The sequence below is a fragment of the Diceros bicornis genome, chromosome 30 (genome assembly GCF_020826845.1).
Source record: "Diceros bicornis minor isolate mBicDic1 chromosome 30, mDicBic1.mat.cur, whole genome shotgun sequence".
In the NCBI taxonomy this organism is placed as follows: domain Eukaryota; kingdom Metazoa; phylum Chordata; class Mammalia; order Perissodactyla; family Rhinocerotidae; genus Diceros; species Diceros bicornis.
Genome location: NC_080769.1, coordinates 7,299,311 through 7,321,541, shown reverse-complemented (window position 1 = coordinate 7,321,541; position 22,231 = coordinate 7,299,311). Strand labels below are relative to the sequence as shown.

The following is a 22,231-nucleotide window of genomic DNA, read 5'->3' as shown; positions in this document are numbered from 1 at the left end:
TGGCACTGTTAATGGATTCATTCACAGGAACTGTTGCATTTCCCTGTTCAGGCCAGGAGTCGGTTAGACATTCTTCTAGCATAAATTAAAAGGTTGGCCTGAATTCCAGAGGTTACTCTTTTTACCAATGGCCTGGGTGATATGGATGATGGCTTTATCTTTCGAGGCCAATGCCAGACTAGAGAGAAAGAAGAGTAAGGGTTTTAGGTTTAGCCAAAGTAGGAATTCTTGATGTGGTATCTTAGAAGGAAGCAGTCTACATTGATGTCAGCTACTTCTCTTGCTTGTCGATTTGATTTGGAGGTCTCCAGCATCTGTCAGGACCAGAAGCCAGGTGGAGTCTTCTTCGGCTGTGAGGTGTGTATCCAAAGTTCAAGTCCCTGAGGTTTTGCTGTCATCTGGGTAGTGAGGAGGACCTGGGATAATTTTTTCCAAGGAGGTTTAAGAGCAGTCTTTATTCTTTTTGTGTGTGTGTGAGGCAGATCAGTCCTGAGCTAGCATCCATGCCAATCCTCCTCTTTTTGCTGAGGAAGACTGGCCCTGGGCTAACATGTGTGCCCATCTTCCTCCGCTTTATATGGGACTCTGCCACAGCATGGCCTGACAAGCAGTGTGTGGGTGCCTGCCTGGGATCCGAACTCAGACCGCCAGCGGTGAAGCGCGCTCACTTAACCGCTAAGCCACGTGGCCGGCCCCGAGCAGTCTTTATTCTTACCAGTTATTTTTATGATCTTAAAGTTATTAGAGGGGTCGGCCCGGTGGCGTAAGCGGTTAAGTGCGCGCGCTCCGCTGCGGCCGCCCGGAATGGGTTCGCCGGTTCAGATCCCGGGTGCACGCCGTGGCACTGCTTGTCGAGCCATGCTGTGGCGGCGTCCCCTATAAAGTAGAGGAAGATGGGCACGGATGTTAGCTCAGGGCCAGTCTTCCTCAGAAAAAAAAAAAAAAAGGATTGGCATCAGATGTTAGCTCAGGGCTCATCTTCCTCACAAAAAAAAAAGGCTATTAGAAATTTGTACTTGTCAAAAAATCCTTTCCTTGAATCTCCTTGAAGATGAAGCACTTTTGCAGGAACACTTTTGTAAAAGCATCAGAGTAAAACAACTGACTGTAAATGACAGACTTAAAATGCCCATGGTTAAAGAGATCTGATGAGAGTTCATTAAAATGGAATTTACAAGAAAAGTTGGTTATTTTTCTAATATAACTTTAAGATCACAAATTATGACTGCTAATATTATACCCCGAACATAGCAGATTTCCAGGAATTTCAGCCAATTTCTGGAAACATATACATATGTGGGTACAACACAAAGAATGCTTACTATTACTTCTTTTTTTTTTTTAAAGATTTTATTTATTTATTTTTTCCCCTCAAAGTCCCAGTAGATAGTTGTATGTCATAGCTGCACATCCATCTAGTTGCTGTATGTGGGACGCGACCTCAGCATGGCCGGAGAAGCGGTGCATCAGGTGTGCGCCCGGGATCCGAACCCGGGCCGCCAGCAGCCGAGCGCGCGCCCTTAACCGCTAAGCCAGGGGGCCGGCCCCCTTACTATTACTTCTTATTTGAAAATGCTTCCCGTGTAATTTAACATTTTAGGTAAGCCTTATTGCTTTAACATCTATTTTATAAGGAGAGAGAAGAAATCCTTTGAGATGTTCTGGCGCCCCCTGGAAAAATCCAAAGTCACTTGAAAGTCAAAGACTTTGTTTAGAATTTTATTTTGAGAAGTTTGTCAAAAATATCAAAAGGTTTCAGATACTTTCCTAATTAGGATCACAGATCAATGTGAAACAATACTTACTTATCTCTTTGGCAAAAGTGACAGTAAAACTTTTCTTTTCTTTTCTTTTTTTTTTTGTGAGGAAGATCAGCCCTGAGCTAACATCCACACCAATCCTCCTCCTTCTGCTGAGCAAGACCGGCCCTGAGCCGACATCTATTGCCAGTCCTCCTCCCCTTCCTCCCCAAAGCCCCAGCAGACAGCTGCATGTCACAGCTGCACATCCCTCCAGCTGCTGTATGTGGGACGCCGCCTCAGCATGGCCGGAGAAGTGGCGCGCCAGCGCACGCCTGGGATCCGAACCCCGGGCCGCCAGTAGTGGAGCGCGCGCACCCAACCACCAAGCCATGGGGCTGGCCCCATGACAGTAAAACATTTTAAAGGCAAATAAATACAGAAGCTTCCATAGTTTTGAGCCAAATTTAGCTCTTTTAATATCCAGTGTACTGGGTTTAAGTAATCAAAGACCTGATGAAAACCACAGGGAACTTAGGTGACTATTTTGAGAAGACACAAGATCTTTGTTTTTATTTTCTAGGCAGATTACTGGAAAAGTAAAGAAACAAACTGTTTATAATCTCTGATTATCAAGAGCTAACCAATAGTTGAAGAAATGTTTGTCCTTTTAACAGAGAGAAAACCAAGTAATAATTTTGCAGCACCTTACTTTTGATATTGAAACTCATTTACCTAACTAAATTTATTCCAATCTTAGTCAGACCTGGCCACACATAAAATTCCTCTTTCTTTTTTATTTTTAGCAGTTTTAATTACATATATTAGAATTTTTAACCCTTCAAAATTTTTAATTTCTAATGAAAACTAAGAAGCAAGCAATTATGAACTATCTTTTACATTAGCATTCTGTGGATTGGGAGACATAAATACTTTTTATAATTTCTAGAAAGATGTTCTTCCTCAGAGGGAGATTTTCAGCATGGCAGAAGACATAGTTTACTAATGGATCCAAATATCTTTAATTCCTCTGTAGAAGGAAGCAAAAATGGATAAACTTATGTTAAGTCATTGTTTCACTATTTTTCCTTATTTGGAAATGATCTGGATATTCAGTGAATTTAACTTAACTCATCATTTAACTTAACTCAGGAAAACTTTCAGGTTACAGATTACCAAAAATATTTAGGGAGACTATTTAAAAAGTACACTTGAAACATTTTATCTTACTTATATCTGTTTAATTTGCATTTTGATAAGAACTAAGTTTTAGATTACCCACAAAAACATCAATAGACATTAGAAAAAGTCAGCCATCACCCTAGTTTTTCTTGCTGACAGATTTTGTAAGAGATAGCATGAATTCATTTAACAACTCCAGATGGAATAAATGTTGTATGTTTGCATTATATTCAATGTTGATAACTCTAAAGACATGTCTATTTTAGTTAAATCAACAAATTTAAACTAGCTTTAATACTAAATATTTTCCCATATCATGTGAACCTGAAAAGCTTTTGGGTTTGTTTCTAATATATTTTTCAGAATTTTATCAATACTAAGTGCTTGTTTGTTTAAGACAATTAAATAGAACTATTTACAAATTAACTTTAGTAATACCATCTACAGGTGGAAAATATCACATATCTACAAAACATACAGACACGTGCAGACAGAGACCTTACACTTTTTGTTTTAAGATTTTAGCCGTAAGACAGGTACAGCAAGGTAAAACACACTAGTTATTAAGAAATTGATTCTAAGTTGTTTTTCTAGAAGATAGAATAAGTTAAGGTTACCTACTCAGATGGCTAAAGCCTTTCACTAATATCTGTGGAGAAATGCTAAAAAGATTTTTATTTGCCAGAGTTTCAAATGACCTTTCCCCCTTTCATTTTTCTTCTGATATAATTACCTCCCTGAAGTTCATACTTTTTTTTATATATATAATTTTATTTATTTATTTTTTCCCCCAAAGCCCCAGTGGATAGTTGTATGTCATAGCTGCACATCCTTCTAGTTGCTGTACGTGGGACGCGGCCTCAGCATGGCCAGAGAAGCGGTGCATTGGTGCGCGCCCGGGATCCGAACCCCGGCCGCCAGCAGCGGAGCGCACGCACTTAACCGCTAAGCCACGGCCCCGGCCCTGAAGTTCATACTTTTAACAGTTGCATCTCAGAGGCACAGGGAAGCAATGCAAGTTTCTCCAAGAAGGACTTTGAAATCCTAAGGCTAATAATTCTTAAGCCTTTTGAGAAGAACAGGGGAGATTTGGGATTGGTAAAAGGAATTTTAACTACCTTTAGAGCTGCATTTGTAGTTTTGCAAGGATTTGTGAGATCAGGACAGTTGCTCTCAATTCCTCAAAGAATTGGGTTGTAGCCTAGATGCTAAAGGACTAGCACCCATCCACGTATATTGGAATGTTTTCCCTTCTCTCTGGGTACATGTAGCTTAGAGCAGGAGGCAAAATTTTTTTCTATCAGGTTCTGAGTATCAGCTTGCAGATGAGCCAAGTTTCTGGTTATAAAGTTATAGAATCCTTTGGAATATCTTGTCAGGTTTCTGCCAGGACAATCCAGGACAAGCAGTGAATACTTCTGGCAGTATTGAACAACCTCTTGGACTCAAGAGCTGTCCCAAGGAGGGTACAAAGAATACTTTCTCCAGAAGATCTAGAGTTACTTCCAAAGAAAGCCGAAGGCAAGAAATAAGAACTTGCATATCCCAGGCAGGCTGAAAGTCAAGCAGGGTTTTAGGACATAAAACAAGGCAAGCAAGAAGGCAATAGCTAATCCTGGGAGAGAAAGGATCAATAACTAACTGGCCTAGATTTGGAAAAGCAGGGACAACACGAAATTTTATTTCCCTCTCTTGCCTGGGCACTACAGACAGTGATGCAGGAGAGCTGGCTCTGGTAAGAATTCTTGCCCAAAGCCGGCATTTGCCACTTCTCCCAGGATTTCATCTGCAGGGTCCAAGTTGGGTTTAAAGTAGTGGGTGTAGCTCTGGTATCTATCAGAATTTGGCAAAGTTTTTCAGTAATTTTAATTGTAGTTTCTCTTGGCTTTTAAGGGAATGATGTAGTAGTTCACCAGAAAAACCCTCCGAGTCCTGTGAACTTTGGGAAGGACCTATATGAGGGCCTACCTTTGAAGGTAGATATGGGGGTGACTAGGAGGCCATTAACTCAGTGAAATTTTGTTTATTGTCATGTAGTCTTATTTAAGGTATGTCATATCTTTAATTTATCATTAAGTTTTTGGAATGAAACTTGCAATGAAGGGCCGGCCCCGTGGCTTAGCGGTTAAGTGCACGCGCTCCGCTGCTGGCGGCCTGGGTTCGGATCCCAGGCGTGCACCGATGCACCGCTTCTCCGGCCATGCTGAGGCCGTGTCCCACATACAGCAACTAGAAGGATGTGCAACTACGACATACAACTATCTACTGGGGCTTTGGGGAAAAAGAAATAAATAAAATTATAAAATAAAAAAAAAAAAACTTGCAATGAAGGTATTTTTGAAATTTTGAAGACTTTGTTTTTAAGTGCATTTCTTAAATGATCTTATAATAGGAATGTTCCTCATTTTAGCCATTTTTATTTCCCTGAATGCTGGCAGCATTTTAGTAGGACCCTTGGCTGTAAATGGAGCTTCACCCACATTTCTGTCCAGCCTTTACTAGCTGCCACCCAGTCACTGAACAAGCAATTAAGCTAAAACAATAAAAAGTAAGAGTAGAAAGGGAACCAGAACCCAGAGTTGCTAAAACATATTACCCTAAATGTCTTTTTTGCATCAGAAATATGAGACATGAAGATACAGGAAAGTAGGAACTATACACTGGGGAAAAAAATAACAATTTAAAAATTACCCAACTCTTACAGGAAACCGAAGTAAAATTAACAAGTGACATCTAGGCAGAGAAAAGAGGTCAGAAAGCAGAGGGATAACATATTCAAAGTGCACAAAGAAAAAACCTATCCACCGAGAATCCTATATTCACCAAAATTACTGTGCAAAATATAAAGATGAAATAAAGACTTACCCAGATTAGCAAAAACTGAGAAAATTTATTAACAGCCAACTCTTTCATGAGATTACTGAACGAGTTCTTCAGGTTAAAAGCAAGTGACCAAGGATGGCAATTGATATCGACAAAAAGAAACAAAAATACAAATATAAGTAATTATATAAATATGAAAGACAGAATAAATATTTTTTTCTCCTTTTTCTCGTAGCTATTATCAAAGGAATTGTATAAAATACAATATATTCAATATGCTGTTCTGCTTATTACATATAGAAGTGTAATGTATCTGTAATTTGTTTCTCATTAAAAGCACAAAGTTCCTGGGTGAGAGCAAAGCTGTGTTGGGCTAAGGAAGTGACTACAGATGGTAAAGAAATAAGTGTAACAATATGTTGTTGAGTTATATCATGAATAGATATAATGTGCATAACAATAATACCACAAAAATGGCAAAAGGTAAGAGAGGTATATAGGAGTGAAAATTCCATATATCCCTGAAATTAAGCTAGTATACGTTCAAAGTTTATTCTTATAAATTAAGAAGTATATGTTTACTAGTGGCATAACTCCTAACAAAATAACTCCAAAAATATAGTGAAGACGTCATTTAAAAGTTAAAATGGGGCTGGCCCCGTGGCTTAGCGGTTAAGTGCGTGCGCTCTGCTGCTTGCGGCCCAGGTTCGGATCCCGGGCGCGCACCGACGCACCACTTCTCTGGCCATGCTGAGGCCGTGTCCCACATACAGCAACTAGAAGGATGTGCAACTATGACATACAACTGTCTACTGGGGCTTTCGGGGGGGAAAAAAAAGGAGGAGGATTGGCAATAGATGTTAGCTCAGAGCCGGTCTTCCCCAGCAAAAAAAAAAGAGGAGGATTAGCATGGACGTTAGTTAGCTCAGGGCTGATCTTCCTCACAAAATAAAATAAAATAAAATAAAAGTTAAAATGCTACATTAGGACATATTCAATAAATTGCAATAGAAAACCATAAAAGCAGGAGAAGAGAAACTAAAAAGAATATGAGAATTGTAGAAAATGGGGAAAAAAAAGGGCAAATAATTGCAATTATGTCAGTAATAGTAAATGCGAGTGGATTACATTATCCACACAGGAGAAATAGATTGTCACTTCAAAGTAAAAAATAAAATCATGATCTAAATACATGCTATGTACAGGAAACACACTTGAGCTTCAAAGATATAAACAGATTAAGATTAAACGCTCTGGAAAGAGACATCTGTAAACAGCACAAACAAGATAACTGCAGGGATGATAAAACTTCCTAGTAAAATAAGACTTTAAAACAAAGACTATCGCTAGAGATAATGAAAAACGTTATAACTAAAGTTTCACTGTTTATTGCCTGCATCTAAAACAGTAGAAACAAATAAGTTTATAGCCATTAATGCCTATACTGACAAAGAAGAGAGATCTCAAATCAGTAACCTAATCTTTCACCCAAACACACTTAAAAAGATGAGATACCAAACTCAAAGCAAGGAGAACAGGAAATAATAAAAATTAGAGTAGAAATTAATGAAATGAGGAATAGAAAAAGCACAGAGAAAATCAATGAAACCAAAAGTGGGTTCTATGGAGTGATTAACAAAATTGACAAATATTTAGCTAGATTGAACTAGAGAAACAGGGAAACATTCAAACTCATACAATCACGAAGAAAGAGTGATATTACTACTGACATTATTGAACTAAAAAAGACTATAAAAGAATTCAACGAACAATTGTATGGCAACAAATTGGATAAGTTAGATGAAATGGACAAATTCCTCAGAAGACACACACTACTTGAACCTAATCAAGAATAAATGAAAAATCTGAATAGAAACATAATACGTGAAGTGGTTGAAACAGTAAACAAAGAACTACCCACAAATTAAGGCTAGACAGAATGGATTCATTACAGCATTCTCCAAAACATTCAAGATTGTTTAATAACGATTCTTCACAATTTCTTTAAAGAATTAATATGGAGCAAACACTTCATACTAATATTGTGAGGCCCGTACAACAAATGCCAGCAAACCCGATCCAGCAATATAGAAAAGAATCATACACCATGACCAAGTGAAATTTATTCCAGGGATTAAATGTTGGGTTAACGCCTCAAAATCCATTCATATAATAAAGGATATCAATAGAGTAAAAATCAGACATGGCAGAATATTTCCATAGACTCAGGGACAGTAACTGACAAAATCCAGTACCCTTTCATGATTAAAGCACTCAGATTACCAGGAATGGATGAAATGTCATAATGTCATAATGAGCACATATGGAAAACCTCCGACTAACATTATATTTCATTTTATTATTATTATTTTTTATTTTTTTAATATTATATGTAATTGTAAAAGACTGGATGCTTTCGCCTGAAAATAAGGAACCAAAGAAGGATGTCTGCTCTTGCCACTTCTATTGTTTTTTTTTTTTAAAAGATTTTATTTATTTATTTTTTCCCCCCAAAGCCCCAGTAGATAGTTGTATGTCACGGTTGCACATCCATCTAGTTGCTGTATGTGGGACGCAGCCTCAGCATGGCGGGAGAAGCGCTGTGTCGGTGTGCACCCGGGATCCGAACCCGGGCCCGCAGCAGCGGAGCGCGCGCACTTAACCGCTAAGCCACGGGGCCGGCCCTTTATTCTTGAATATACTGGAGATGTTACCATTTTCCAAGGAAGACAGACAAATAGCCAAGAGCATGTGAAAAGATGCTGAACATTGTTAGCCATCCAGGAAATGCAAATCAAAACCCCAGTGAGATACCACTTCACAACCACTGGGATGGCCAGAGTCAAGAAGCGAGATAATAACAAGTTACGTTGAGGATATATTTGAACTCTCATACGTGAGTGGTGAGAATATAAAATGGTGTAGTTACTGCCGGAAAAGGTCTGGGAGTTCCTCAAATGTAAAACCTAAAATTACCATATGACCCATCAATTCCACTCCTAGGTGCTTACTTTTCTGTGTGTGTGTGTTTGGTGAGAATGCTTAATCCACTGTCTTAGAAAAAACGTCAGGTATATAAATTGTATATCAGATGATCACGTTGTAATCTTTAAGTATAGACAATTTTTTTTGTCTTGGGTGGCATCTGTGTGTTTAATGTGAAGGTGAGACTGAGGCTGGAGTTGCCTCAAAATTAGTGGAGGCCTGGGGTTACAAGAATGACTATACCCTGTGAAGGATCTGAGCCCACCAGATGGTTACTTCTTAAAGAGCAATTATTTCAGAGAGAAAGAAGAGAGGAAAATGCAGCCACAAGGTAACAAGATTCCAGAGGTCTCACCAGGACCCCTAAGTAACTGCTGCAGTTGCTGCCATCTCTGCAGATATTGCAACAAAGATCCTGACCCCCTGGGTTATAGCGGACAATACTCACAGGGCGAGTTCGGCACAGCAAAGGGATTAGTTCAAACCGCACTTAAGCCTGGGGTCCTTAAACCCTGTAAAGCAACTAGTTGTCATGGAGGAGGCCTCTAACCCTGATGACAGTGATTTCACGCTCTCAGGAGGAGGACCTTAAGTTGTCCATAGGCTTCTGATGCAAGAACCTGCCCTGGTCCCCACACTATGTGCCATTAGAGCTGCTGTTGTCACTGAGATCTCTTGAAAATAAGAGGCTCTCACAAACACTGAGCATGTGACCCTCTGCCGAGGCACCTGCTATGCCTTTGGCCGGGGAAAGAGCTTCCCACCAGCTCAGACCAGCTACCGACACTTACTTGTGATGTGATGGAACCTAACCTTGACCCTGTAGCTTATACTACCTGCAGGAGGGACATGGCCTTTGTTTCTTCAGTTCATTGAAAGATGCTAGGGTGATGGAGGAGGTCCTTTTCCCAGATACCTTGGTTCCCTGGGTAGTTCCATGGGATTAACTGAATGCACAGCACTGGGGAGTGCATAGACTTTAAGGACGACATTACACATTCATACATGATGGAGCTCAGTGGAGAGTTGCTGCTCTTCATCCCTTAATTGGGACATCCCCTGATGAACCACACCCAAGAGTCACCAGAGCTAACCAAACATCAGGCAGTCATCTTACTGCTGGCCAGAAATTGGCCATATCTGCACATGTTCACAAACTCTTGAATGCTTGTCTAAGAGATGTTAGCTCAGGGCTGATCTTCCTCACAAAAAAAATAAAAAAAGAAAGTTCCTGCTTCCATTGTAAGTTACCAAATTGCATTTCCACCAACAATGAATGAGGATTACCTGTAGCTTCACATCTTCACCAATATTTTGTGTTCCGAGTGTTTTGAGTTTTAACTATTTAATAAGTGTTTAATGATCCCTCATTGTTGTTTCATTTGCAGTTTCCCATTTGCAAATGACATTTGCTGTGGAGCCTGTTTTCATATTGCTTTTTTCCCATCTATATATCTTCTTCAGTGAGTTGTCTGTTCAGATCTTTTGCCTATTTTTTAAATGGGATGTTTGTCTTCTGACTGTTGAGTTTTAAGTGTTCTTTGGATATTTCAGATACCAGTCATTTACCTGATAAGTGTTTTACAAAAATTTTCACTTTGTGAGTTGTGTTTTTATTCTCTTAACACTGTATTTCTCAGAGCAGTAGTTTTTCATTTTAATGAAAATGGCCGGAGAAGCAGTGCGTCGGTGCCCGCCCGGGATCCGAACCTAGGCCGCCAGTAGCTGAGCGCGCAGTTAACCGCTAAGCCATGGGGCCGGCCCTATTTCCTTTAGTTCAAAATAAATTTTGATTTCTCTTGAGACTTCTTTGATCCTATGTATTATTTAGAAGTGTGTTATTTAATCTCCACCTATGTGAGGTTTTCCAACAATCTTGATATTATTCACTTCTGGATAAATGTCTAGGTGGTGTGAGAGCATATTTTGTATGAGTACTGTTTTTTCAAACTTGATTAGGTGTGCTTTATATCCCAGAATATAATTTGTTTTGGAGAATATTCCATGTGAACTTGAGAAGAATGTATATTCTGCTGTTGTGTATGAAGTATTCCACAGATTATAATGAAATCCAGTTGTTTCCCAGTGCTGTTCAATTCATCTCTGTCCTTCCTCATTTCCTGCCTACTGGAATTTATAATTTGTGATAAGGGGATGTTGAATTCTTCAGCTGTAGTACTGGGTTCATCTATTTCTCCTTGCATTCTCTCAGTTCTTGCCTCGTGTATTTTGCCCCTCTGTTGTTATGCAGGTACACGTGAAGCATTGCTGTGCCTTCTTGGAGAATAGACCCCTTTATCAGTGTCTAATGTCCCTCTCTATCTCTGCATTGTCTATAATTCATATACCTATGGCGGCTTTCTTTTTCTTAGTGTTGGCATTGGTTATTTTTCTCCATCCCTTTACCCTTCATCTATCAGTGTATATTTAAAGTGGGTTTCTTGTAGACAATGTGTAATTGTGTTCTTTGAAATCTGATATTACTATGTGTTTCAATTGTATTGATACCATTGATAATTAAAGCTGTTATTGATAAAGCTGGGTTAATACTTATGAAGTCTTGGACTGTTTTCTATTTTTTGCCCTTTTTTTTTCTGTCTTGCACCTTTTTTCTGTGTTCTCTGGCTGAAATTGAGCATTTTCTCTGATTGTTTTCTTCTTGTGTCTTAGAATATCAGTTACATATTTTTGAAAAGCATTTTCTAGTGGTTGCCCTTGAGTTGTCAGTATACATTTACAAATAACGCACCTCCTCTGCCAAATAACATTATACCACTTCACTGTTGTGCAAGTACCTCTTAACCCACTGTCCCCAATTTCCCCTTCCTGTTTCTTTGTCGTTTATTTCACTTGTCCATAAGCTTCTCATTACCACATACATTGTTGCTAATATTATTGTAAACAAAGTGTCATTTGTTACATTATTTATAAGAAATATGAAAGAAATTTTACCTTTATTTTTTCTCTTTCTAAACCTCTAACTTTGGGGCCGGCCCCGTGGCTTTGCGGTTAAGTGCGCGAGCTCCGCTACTGGCGGCCCGGGTTCGGATCCAGGGCGTGCACTGACGCACCGCTTCTCCGGCCATGCTGAGGCCGCGTCCCACATACAGCAACTAGAAGGATGTGCAGCTATGACATACAACTATCTACTGGGGCTTTGGGGAAAAAAAAAAAAGGAGGAGGATTGGCAATAGATGTTAGCTCAGAGCCAGTCTTCCTCAGCAAAAACAGGAGGATTAGCATGGATGTTAGCTCAGGGCTGATCTTCCTCTCCAAAAAATAAATAAATAAAAATAAGCCTCTAACTTTGTCATTTACATTCTTACTGATAGATTTTTGAACGTTTTGTTCAAAGTGGATGACAAATTACTCATGACAAATTTCCTCAATATTTGTCTCAGAAAATTCCTTATTTCTCCTTTTTTGTTGAAGAATTTTTCTTGACAGAATTCTAGGGGAGTGTTTTTTTTTTATTTTCAAAATTTTAAATATTTCACTCTACTCTGTTCTTGCGCACATTGCTTTTGAAAAGAAGTTCAGTTTAATTCCAATCTTTGTTTCTTTATACCCAAGATGTTTCTTCTCTGACATTTCTCAATATATTCCCTGTCTTTGATTTTTCTAGGGTTTGAATATGATATCATGGGGGTATGCACTATTGTAGTTTATCATGTTTAGTGTTCTCTGATATTTCTGGATGTGTGGTTTGCTATCACTAATTTTAGGATATTTTCGTGATTATTACTTCACTTGTTTCTTCTGTTTATTTGTGTCTGTTGTTTCTTTCAGATATTCCCATTATGTGTACTTTATACCTTCTATTAAAGAGGATTGTCCTAGGCTTCATGGGAATTGTGTTTGTATTTTTTGTTCTTTTTGTCTTTGCATCGGGCTCTGGTGAAACAGATAATTTGTGTAGTACAGGCCTTGTTAAGTAAAGTATCTGAGTTACATTTCAAAATGCCATCTATTTTCATCTTTTTCCTAATTTTGGAGACACTGGTCTGCCCTATGATCTCAAGGCTTTCATGGATCTAAGAAGAGTTGTACATTTCAATGTTGTTCATTTTCGTCTTGTGAGATCAAGAATGACTGCTTCTAAGTGCCTTAAGTGTGAGATCAGAAGTTGGCAGGGCATCATCTAGAGTGTCTGGTCAGGAAACACATCCTGTTGAAGTTGAAGAATGGAGATTTTATGTTCTTTGGAGGAAAGCACTGTGAAATCCTTCACGTATTGTATAATAATCAGCAAATTGACTGTCAAACCATTGTGGACTTCAGTGAACTCCCTTACAATCTGTAGCTCTTAACCTGCCCCTCAAGGCCAGCAAGGCTCAAGGTGCACTGTTAGTGTTTGACTGGAAAGAGCTGTTCTGGCACATTGTTATCTCACTGTGTGTTCTAACTATTGGCAGGAAGAGTAGCCTTGAGGCAGTTGACTATAGGGATTTTATGGTCTAATTTGTCATGCCTTCTTCCTTGTGTCTGAGCTCTAAGTTCAAAATAACTTTCTTTTTTTTTTTTAATTTTATTTTTTTTCCCCCCAAAGCCCCAGTAGATAGTTGTATGTCATAGTTGCACATTCTTCTAGTTGCTGTATGTGGGACGCGGCCTCAGCATGGCCGGAGAAGCGGTGTGTCCTGCGCACCCGGGATCCGAACCCGGGCCGCCAGCAGCGGAGCGCGCGCACTTAACCGCTAAGCCACGGGGCTGGCCCTCAAAATAACTTTCTATCCCCACCAATCACACAGAGAGAGAAAGGAAGAACTGAGTCTATGATAAATATTACGCATTACAAGTGATGCTTCCCCCCAAGAAGTTTTACATTCACCAGCTGCATCTGATTCCTTGTAATGATCTGGAGGAATTTAGGACAATGTGGCCAGTTGGGCTTCATTATAAGTCTGATTTCTACAGGCCTCCTGGCCTCTCTTGTTGGTGATGGGAGTACGCACAGTTTCCAGTTCTTCACTATGTTTTTAATTCATTGAAACCTCATGCAGATTTGACCCTCTGCTTCATGGAGCGCTGTGACTGGTGGGTAATAAGGAAGAATATGAAAGAATTTTTATCACAAGGAATCATCAGTCCTAAAATGATATTTACCTTATTTCTATAACATTTCTGTCATTTCCTAATGTGCTCTATACCCTGCCATTACAGAGAAATATGATGTAATGTGATCACAGTAAAAATATGTAAATAATTTCCATGTGTCAAAATACTATTAAATTGATGAGGAAGTGTGTACAGGAAATGAATGACTTTTTGATGATCACAACATAGAATAAATGTTTGGAGATGACAGAATCTTATGCAACCTTCCTACAAATGGAGTATAGATCCCCAGTGCTGTCAGCCTTATGCATCCTACTCTACACATGTTTGTGATCTTTTAGGATTCAGTGGCCATTGAGGATGTGGCTGTGAACTTCACCCCAGAGGAGTGGGCCTTACTGGATCCTTCACAGAAGAAACTCTACAGAGATGTGATGTGCGAAACCTTCAGGAACCTGGCCTCAATAGGTAAGAATAAGGACATTCCTTCCCTTCATCAAGTAGAGAACAAGTGTTTCTTACCCATCAACATGGTTCCAATGTGTAGAATTTGGAAACAGAGGATGTTGATAAATAAACTAGAAATGGCCATAGCTCATCATGCACTTAAAGCTAATTTTTTTTCTATAATTTCCAATACTTGGCAGTCATCATTCTGGGTCTGCATTTCAGGAAAAATATGGGAAGATCATGATATTGAAGATCAGTATGAAAGCCAGGAGAGAAAACAGAGGTGAGTCACACTCACAACAGAAAGCAGTGTCTGATGTAAGAATTCTGGCATGAAATTTTTTTTTTTTTTTTTTTTTTTTGTGAGGAAGACCAGCCCTGAGCTAACATCCGATGCCAATTCTCCTCTTTTTTGCTGAGGAAGACTGGCCCTGGGCTAACATTCGTACCCATCTTCCTTCACTTTATATGGGACGCCGCCACAGCATGGCTTAACAAGCGGTGCGTCGGTGTGCACCCGGGACCCGAACTGGCGAACCCCAGGCCGCTGCAGCAGAGTGCACGCATTTAACCACTTGCGCCACCAGGCCTGCCCCTGGTATGAATTTTGAAAGGGAAGCAAAGAAAGCAGATAACCCTTGCTTCAAATTTAGCCATTCTTAGAAAATTATCACTAAATATACTTTCTGAAATGTGATGTAGAGGATAAGTTTTTGCAAAATAGTTCACTTGGAAACAGGATTAATAAACTCTATATAGGAATATCACTGTTTTGGTAATATGAAGGGTTAAAGCCTCTTGTAAAGCATTCATTATATTTAATTTCTGAGAATTGAGACAAGACAGAAATCCTAAACTTTTCCTATGAATCATGATAAATATAACGGACAGAAAATCATTTATAATGTGCTTCTTATTTCTTACAGTGGTCATATAGCAAGGAGACTCTGTGAAAGTTTAGAGGGTAGTCAACGTGGAGATAAATTCAGCCTTACTCCAAATCTCAATCTGAACAACAAAACTCCAGGAGCTAAACCATGTGAAAGCAGCTCATGTGGAAACGTCTTTCACCGTTTGTCTCTTAAAACACACATTCAATGTCACACTGAACACAAGCTATATGACAGTCAGAAATATAGAGAGAAGTCATGTAAATGTAAGGAATGTAGGAAAGCCTTCACTTTCTCCAGTGGTCTTCAAAGACATGAAAGAATTCATACTGGAACGAAACCCTATGAATGTAAAAAATGCAGTAAAACATTCATTTTTCCCTGTTATCTTCAATTACACGAACTATTTCATCCTGGAGAGAAATCCTATGAATGTAAAAAATGCAATAAAGCATTCTCTTCTTCCCGTTCTCTTCGAAGACATGAAAGAATTCATACTGGAGAGAAACCCTATGAATGTAAAAATTGCAGTAAAGCATTCACTTCTTCCTATTCTCTTCGAAGACATGAAAGAATTCATACTGGAGAGAAACCATATCAATGTAAAAAATGCAGTAAAGCATTCACTTTTTCCTATTCTCTTCGAGATCATGAGAGAATTCATACTGGAGAGAAACCCTATGTATGTAAAAAATGCAGTAAAGCATTCACTTATTCCACTTATCTTCGAGTACATGAAAGAATTCATACTGGAGAGAAACCCTATGAATGTAAAAAATGCAGTAAAGCATTCACTTATTCCAGTTGTCTTCGAGTACATGAAAGAATTCATACTGGAGAGAAACCCTATGAATGTATAAAATGCAGTAAAGCATTCACTTCTTGCCGTTCTCTTCGAGCTCATGAAAGGACTCATACTGGAGAGAAACCATATGTATGTAAAAAATGCAGTAAAGCATTCACTTCTTCCAGTTCTCTTCGAGTACATAAAAGAATTCATACTGGAGAGAAACCCTATGAATGTAAAAAATGCAGTAAAGCATTCACTTCTCTTGGATCGCTTCGAGAACATGAAGGAAGTCACAGCGGAGAGAAAGCCTATGAATGTCAGGAAAGTGGTTAATCCTTTATTTGTGATACAAACTTTTGAGAATATGCAAGAATGCACACTAGAGGAAAAACCATGTAAAGGTAAAGAATGTGGGAATGCTTTTGTCATCCCAGTTCTTTCTGAAGGCATGAAAGGACTCACTTGATAAACACCCTTTGACTGTAAACAGCATGGGAAAGACTTCATTGGCCTACATCCTTCCATGTGAAACTCCCAACCAGAAAGAAATAGAAATAAAATGTAAGTAATATGGGAAACTTGATGGACATTAATTTATGTATAATGTTCTAGAAAACTTTCAACATGAAAGAGTTGTTATAAAAGTTGTAAATATATTGTGTTTACCAAGCCACTTCAAGTGCAACATTGCACTGTGGGTTTCTATTAATGACTTTCAGAAATGAATATTGAGCTGAGATAATTCTGTGTCATCCTTCATCAATACTACTTCAAGATTATTAGGTGGTGCTTTTTTCTTAAATCAGTTAATAATATTTTCTCTTGGGGCCGGCCCAGTGGTATAGTGGTTAAGTTCACATGTTCTGCTTCAGCGGCCTGGGGTTCACCAGTTCGGATCCCTGGCGCAGGCCTACTCATGGCTCATCAAGCCATGCTGAGGTGGCGTCACATGTAGAAGAGGTACCGCTCTACAAAATGATACACAACTGTGTACCGGGAGTGGGGGAGAAAAATGAAAAAAAAAGAGGAATATTGGCAACAGATGTTAGCACAGGGCCCATCTTCCTCAAAGTAAAATAATATTTTCTCTGTGTTTTTTAATAATGTTTTAATTGTTCTTTCTTAAAAGGCCATTGAGAAATGACAGTTGGTAGTTGTTGGAATTTTCTTCCTCGCCATGTACTGCAGTTCCCAGATTTGCCTTATCCACTGTGCAGTTTGTACCTCTCTTAGAGAAAGCTCCTTTTTGGGGGTGGTGGGTATAGGAGCCTGTTTTTATTTTCCACCCTATAGAACAGTTGGAATAAAGTTTTATGAATGGCAAGTTTGTCAAAAGATATACCTTCCTGTGAATTTCTTTTCACATTTGGGCCTTTGCTCTTTATGCTTCCTTCTGACTGATATTTGGTGAACAGACTTTGAGTTAAGTAGAGGCCTGTGATAGGGCAACAAATTCTATAATACCTGTATTGTGTTATGTCAATTTGGGTAATATTAAGAACTGGATCTTTAAGAATCCCCTCCCCTTTGTACTTCCATGTTGGAATTCACCAGTAGTGTCACTTGCATGAGATTAGGAAGGCAGAAGCAAACAAGGCATTGATCAGATTTTGGAGCCACAGTACAAGGAGAGAGACTGTTACATGGGAGCTTCAGGGACACCATCCTCAATCCCATGTTCTGGATTCTTTGCTCTTCTAGGCAAGAGTATCTTGAAAAGCACCACCAACTGTTTGGGCTTCCGTTTTCTTAGAGTTGTATTTTTTCAATTATATTTTCACAAGTTTCACATCAAAGACCCATTAGAGTTAGGATTTTTCTGTAAGGCCTCTTGTGTCCATCAGGAAACTAATTCAGACTTCTGTTGTTGGGGTATTCGCTGATTCTCCTCTTCTCTCGGTGACAGCTGTATAAGGTCTAATGTGTATAGGAAACACCTTATGCTGTTAATAGTGCTAGTGAGCATGTTTCCTGATTCACCGTGACATCTGCAGTGGGGCATAAACAGAAGGACATGGCAGTTTGTTTCTCTGCTGCATTCTGCAGTGGCCACCTTGACCCAATTCTTCCGTGTGAGAACAATCCCCTTTCTCATGTCAGGAAGATTGTGTGTTTTCTGTTACTGGTAGCTGAGTGTATTCCCTCAATAGGTTTTCAATAATGTTTGATTGTATGTCATTAAAACTATGTGTGTTTCCTTGTGAAACGAACACTTCTGTAGTTGTTTCCTTGATATATTTTATCAACTGTTCTAATCCAGCATATGCTAATAAATATTATTGTGGTTTTATTTCCTCAGAATATATTAAAAATCATTTTAATTATGGATTTTCAGATATACTTTGCAATTTTCTTCATTTAATCATTATACATTATGAGTCACCTTTGCCTTGTGCATACAAATTCAGGTATTTTTTCCTTAGGCCAACTTTAATTTTTATTCTTTTATAGTTACTATTTTTGTCGTGAAACTAATTTCCAATTCATTCTTAATGCAAAATGTAAAAATCATGTTTTTTAATGCCCCTCTTGCCAGTTACCTGCAAGACTGCAGCTGTGGTCAAAGAGAGGGGTGCAGTAAATTCTAAGATTGACCACAGACCATAAAGGACTGTGAGGTGTAACAGTGACAGGGTGCTCAGAAGTCCTTCTTACAAGATGTTGGCATGTGGTTGTGGATTTGATTGCTATTCAAGGAGGAAGGTTGTTTTCTCTGTTGAATGCTATGAGGAGGTAAGCATAATTCTATCTTTGGAAGCGTTTTGTCATTGGTAAATATAATCATTCTTTTCTAGAAGGCAAAACATTGCAGTGGAGCAAAAGTTATTTTCTAAGAAGTGCCAGTCAGTCTTTTTAGTAAGAAGAAGGAAACTTAGTCATATTTATGATTTACAATTTTATCTTTTACTGTTTGTACTGGTATCTTACAGAATATTTTTAGTTTTGTCCTGGTGACTGTACCTTTGATGAAGGAGGTGTGTGAGATTTTTCTCTTCAGCAGGATGAGACTTGGCCTTGCAGTGACTGCAGGCAGCTCCTGGTCCTCTGGGGCAGTTTTTGCCTTTCCTGCTTATTATCAAGACACTGATGTATTTCCTGTGGTGTATTAGACACTGTTGACCATGAAGTACCTCAGTTAAATTATATAAATTCACTTCTTAGTATACTGCATAATATTTTTAATATCTCCTTTATGACTCAGTGGACACCTTTGAGATTAGTTGAATTGTGAGACCATATAAACCTAGCAAGGGAGAGAGACAGGACCACTGTGCCAATCAAGCCTTTCTTTCTCCGAGACTATGCTTTTGATGCTAATGTTTCAACATCCCTCACATGCCGTGTTGTACCCAATTTAGCAGGAACAAGGCATGTTAGTATTTGGATATAGTGCTTGAAACAAAGAAATTCTTGCAGTCCTGGTGCTTCTATATTTGTGGGAAAAGAGAGATGATGACAAATAGTAAAGCTTTGTTTATAAGATAGAGACAAGGGCTTTGAAGGAAAGTAAAACATAACATTGAGCTAATAGGCAGGCTGAGGTGTGGACATATCTTTTCTGTGAGGGTAGGAGTGAGCGAGGGTATTGTTATTGTTGTTTAGAGGTAATCATCTGAGGAATAATTGAGGGAAGCTGCAGAGATATTATTTTGAATAATATCCTAATTGAGTCTAAAAGGAGAATGGGAAATTTTCAACATCTTTTCATCACAGGAGTGGCTGGAAGTCTAGTTTCCATGATCCATCAAGCCCGGGAGCCCATTTAGCTGTTCACAGGTTTCATTTCCATATGCTTAGATGTCCAGCACATGGTGTGGAAAAGTGGGAAACAGCAGTAACAGCTTTGAGGTTTAAAACAGCAAAGAAAATTTAATATTTTCCTTTTTTTTAGTGTTAACTTACATGTTGGATGTGTTTCGTTCAAATAGGCACCACAGGAGTGTTCTTTTGGAGTGATGGGATGTTTTTCATCTTTTGATGCCAGTATTTCTGTACATCTGTGAAAACTCATGAAGTATTTAACCTATTTTATATATGTTCATATATGTGCTATATATATAATTATTAGAAAATGAATAATATAATTCATTTCCTATGGTAAGAGAATGTTAGGCTCTCCTGAACCTTGATATTTATCAGCTCTTCTTTCCAGCACTGTGGCATCTTTCTGAGGAAGATTGCAGGACTGGGCAAGAAGGACTCAGTCCTCAACAGGCCTTTCCTGCAGCCCGATCCTAATTGAAAAAACGCCTTCTAGGTTTGCACCTGCCCTCATCTCATACTCATAACTAGGAGTGAAGTGAAAGGGCTTCCAGAATCTGTCCTTGAGTTTAAATCAGGTTCTGTGGACAGATCTTTAGAAATACTATGGTTCTAAATCATAAAAGTGTATCCCAAGTGGGTTCTGCCCTGGACGTCCTCACTCATGTGCATCAGCATCACTTCTTTTCACTGCCATCCATAGACCATTTCCAGCTGTTCATTTCCCAAATCAAGCCTACCCTGTGCGTGCTTACTTGGAACCATCTTTAGAAATCCACACGTGTCCCCCTCTGGAAAATTTCTCTAAGGCAACAGCAGGAGCTGTGAGCTGAGAGGGGGACAGAAGTCGTGGTAGAACCCATGTCACGGGCACATTCTGCCAGCTGTCAGCCACAGTAACCACAAACATCCCATATTTATCGGATCTGCTTGCTTACATATTCATACAACACTTAGAAATTGACTGACTTTGAATTGGGAAACAAAGGGCTCTAGAAAACTTTGAAATAGCTGTCCCCCCATTAGCTTTTCCCTTCACTCACCCCTTTACCATAAAGGCTTTAGCAGCCTCCCATTATGTGTCCAAGAGTCTCTAAACCTCTCGCAGTGGACATAAGTTGCCTGAGGCATTCTTCTACCGAAAATGTTCTAATCCATTGCTGCACAGAATTAAAGAAGCCCCCAATGGGAACGAAGACAATCTTTATATAAGTGGAGGCCCTCTCAGGGCCTGAGTTGATCCTCCACAGCCAGCATCCTGTGTTTCCCTGGGTCCTGAATGCAGGACCCCTCAGGTTCTAATCAGCGGCCTTTGCATTGACGAGATTTGGGTACTCAGAGGATAGATCCAAAAATGTTGCTTCTGGCACATCCTTCATAGAGGAGGAAGTGTGTTTCCCCTTCTCTGATTGACATACTCCCTTGTAGGGGGTGTCACTTCCTTTTCAGGCACAATGGCCACTCTGGGAGTCATATACATTATAGACAGTGTGCTGCCATCACACCTGATGGAGTCCAGTACAGAGATGCTGAATTCTTTTCCTCGATCAAACAAGCCATCTTGGATCAAAGATTGGACCCAAGTATCAGATCAGATCAGATCATATCCCAAGATATGCTAGGAATAGAAAATTCCCTGGCCAAGAATTGAACTCGTGTGCTCATTTGTACAGATCATTTGGCCATTGGCAGTGGTCTAGCTGTCTCATCCCATCATTAATAACAACCCCTTATCCAAGGTCAGCCCTATGGCATAAAGGACTCTGGGAATATTTTGCCAAACAAGGACCAAGTACAAATGAGGTCACTCTTTCCTCTGCACATATCAACCCTCAGTCTGCAGAGGCTCATGTCATTGCTCGGGGTGATAAATTGACCCACATTTCTGAGACACACACCAACACCTCAGACCTGATATTAACCTTGGACATTTGATCCAACAGAATACAAAACCATTTGGAGGCCTCTAACCTAAAGGTTTAGGGAAAATTCAAGAGACTTCCTTGCTCTGCCATGGCTACCTTAGTGACTGACCAAAGCAGCTAATGTGAAAAAACAAGTTGCTGGTAATATAATTGAAGGACATATTTTCCAGGCTAAGGAAGAGGTACCTACAGCTGAAGGTGAATAGACATTGTAGGGCTCCTCACCCGCTGTGTTGGGGCACTTGCTATGCTCAGACCATGGTAGAAACTTGTACAGAAAAATTACTCATGCTGTCATACATCACCTCCTGAAACCAAATGCAAGCACTCACCAAGTTACTTCCCTGGAAATTATTGATAATATCAGCTCATTTACCAAAATACAGAACACTGGGCTCTTGAAAAAGGTATTCGGTGGACCTTCTACCTCATACAACCCTGGGCTACCCCCTCATAGGATGGCCTAATGGCTGACTTAGACAAACCTTGCGTTCTTCTAAATAGGTCTTCCTGGGCCGGCCCCGTGGCTTAGTGGTTAAGTGAGTGCGCTCCACTGCTGGCGACCCGGGTTTGGATCCCGGGCTTGCACCGACGCGCTGCTTCTCCGGCCATGCTGAGGCCACGTCC

The 22,231-nt window shown here is 39.5% G+C and overlaps 1 protein-coding gene across 2 annotated transcripts in view; it reads left to right on the top strand.

The window, feature by feature from the left end:
* The first annotated feature begins 219 nt into the window (after positions 1 to 219).
* LOC131394548 (zinc finger protein 14-like) overlaps positions 220 to 22,231 on the top strand; it is a 209,229-nt gene continuing 187,217 nt past the window's right edge. The window contains exons 1-4 of one of the 2 annotated variants that reach the window (XM_058525936.1): positions 221 to 357; positions 14,129 to 14,255; positions 14,460 to 14,520; positions 15,164 to 18,245. In XM_058525936.1, coding sequence (XP_058381919.1) covers positions 232 to 357; positions 14,129 to 14,255; positions 14,460 to 14,520; positions 15,164 to 16,250 — 1,401 coding nt within the window. In that variant the 5' untranslated portion in view covers positions 221 to 231 and the 3' untranslated portion in view covers positions 16,251 to 18,245. Of the gene's footprint in view, positions 358 to 14,128; positions 14,256 to 14,459; positions 14,521 to 15,163; positions 18,246 to 22,231 lie in introns of those variants that run through there. The other variant, XM_058525937.1, reaches the window with a different exon arrangement.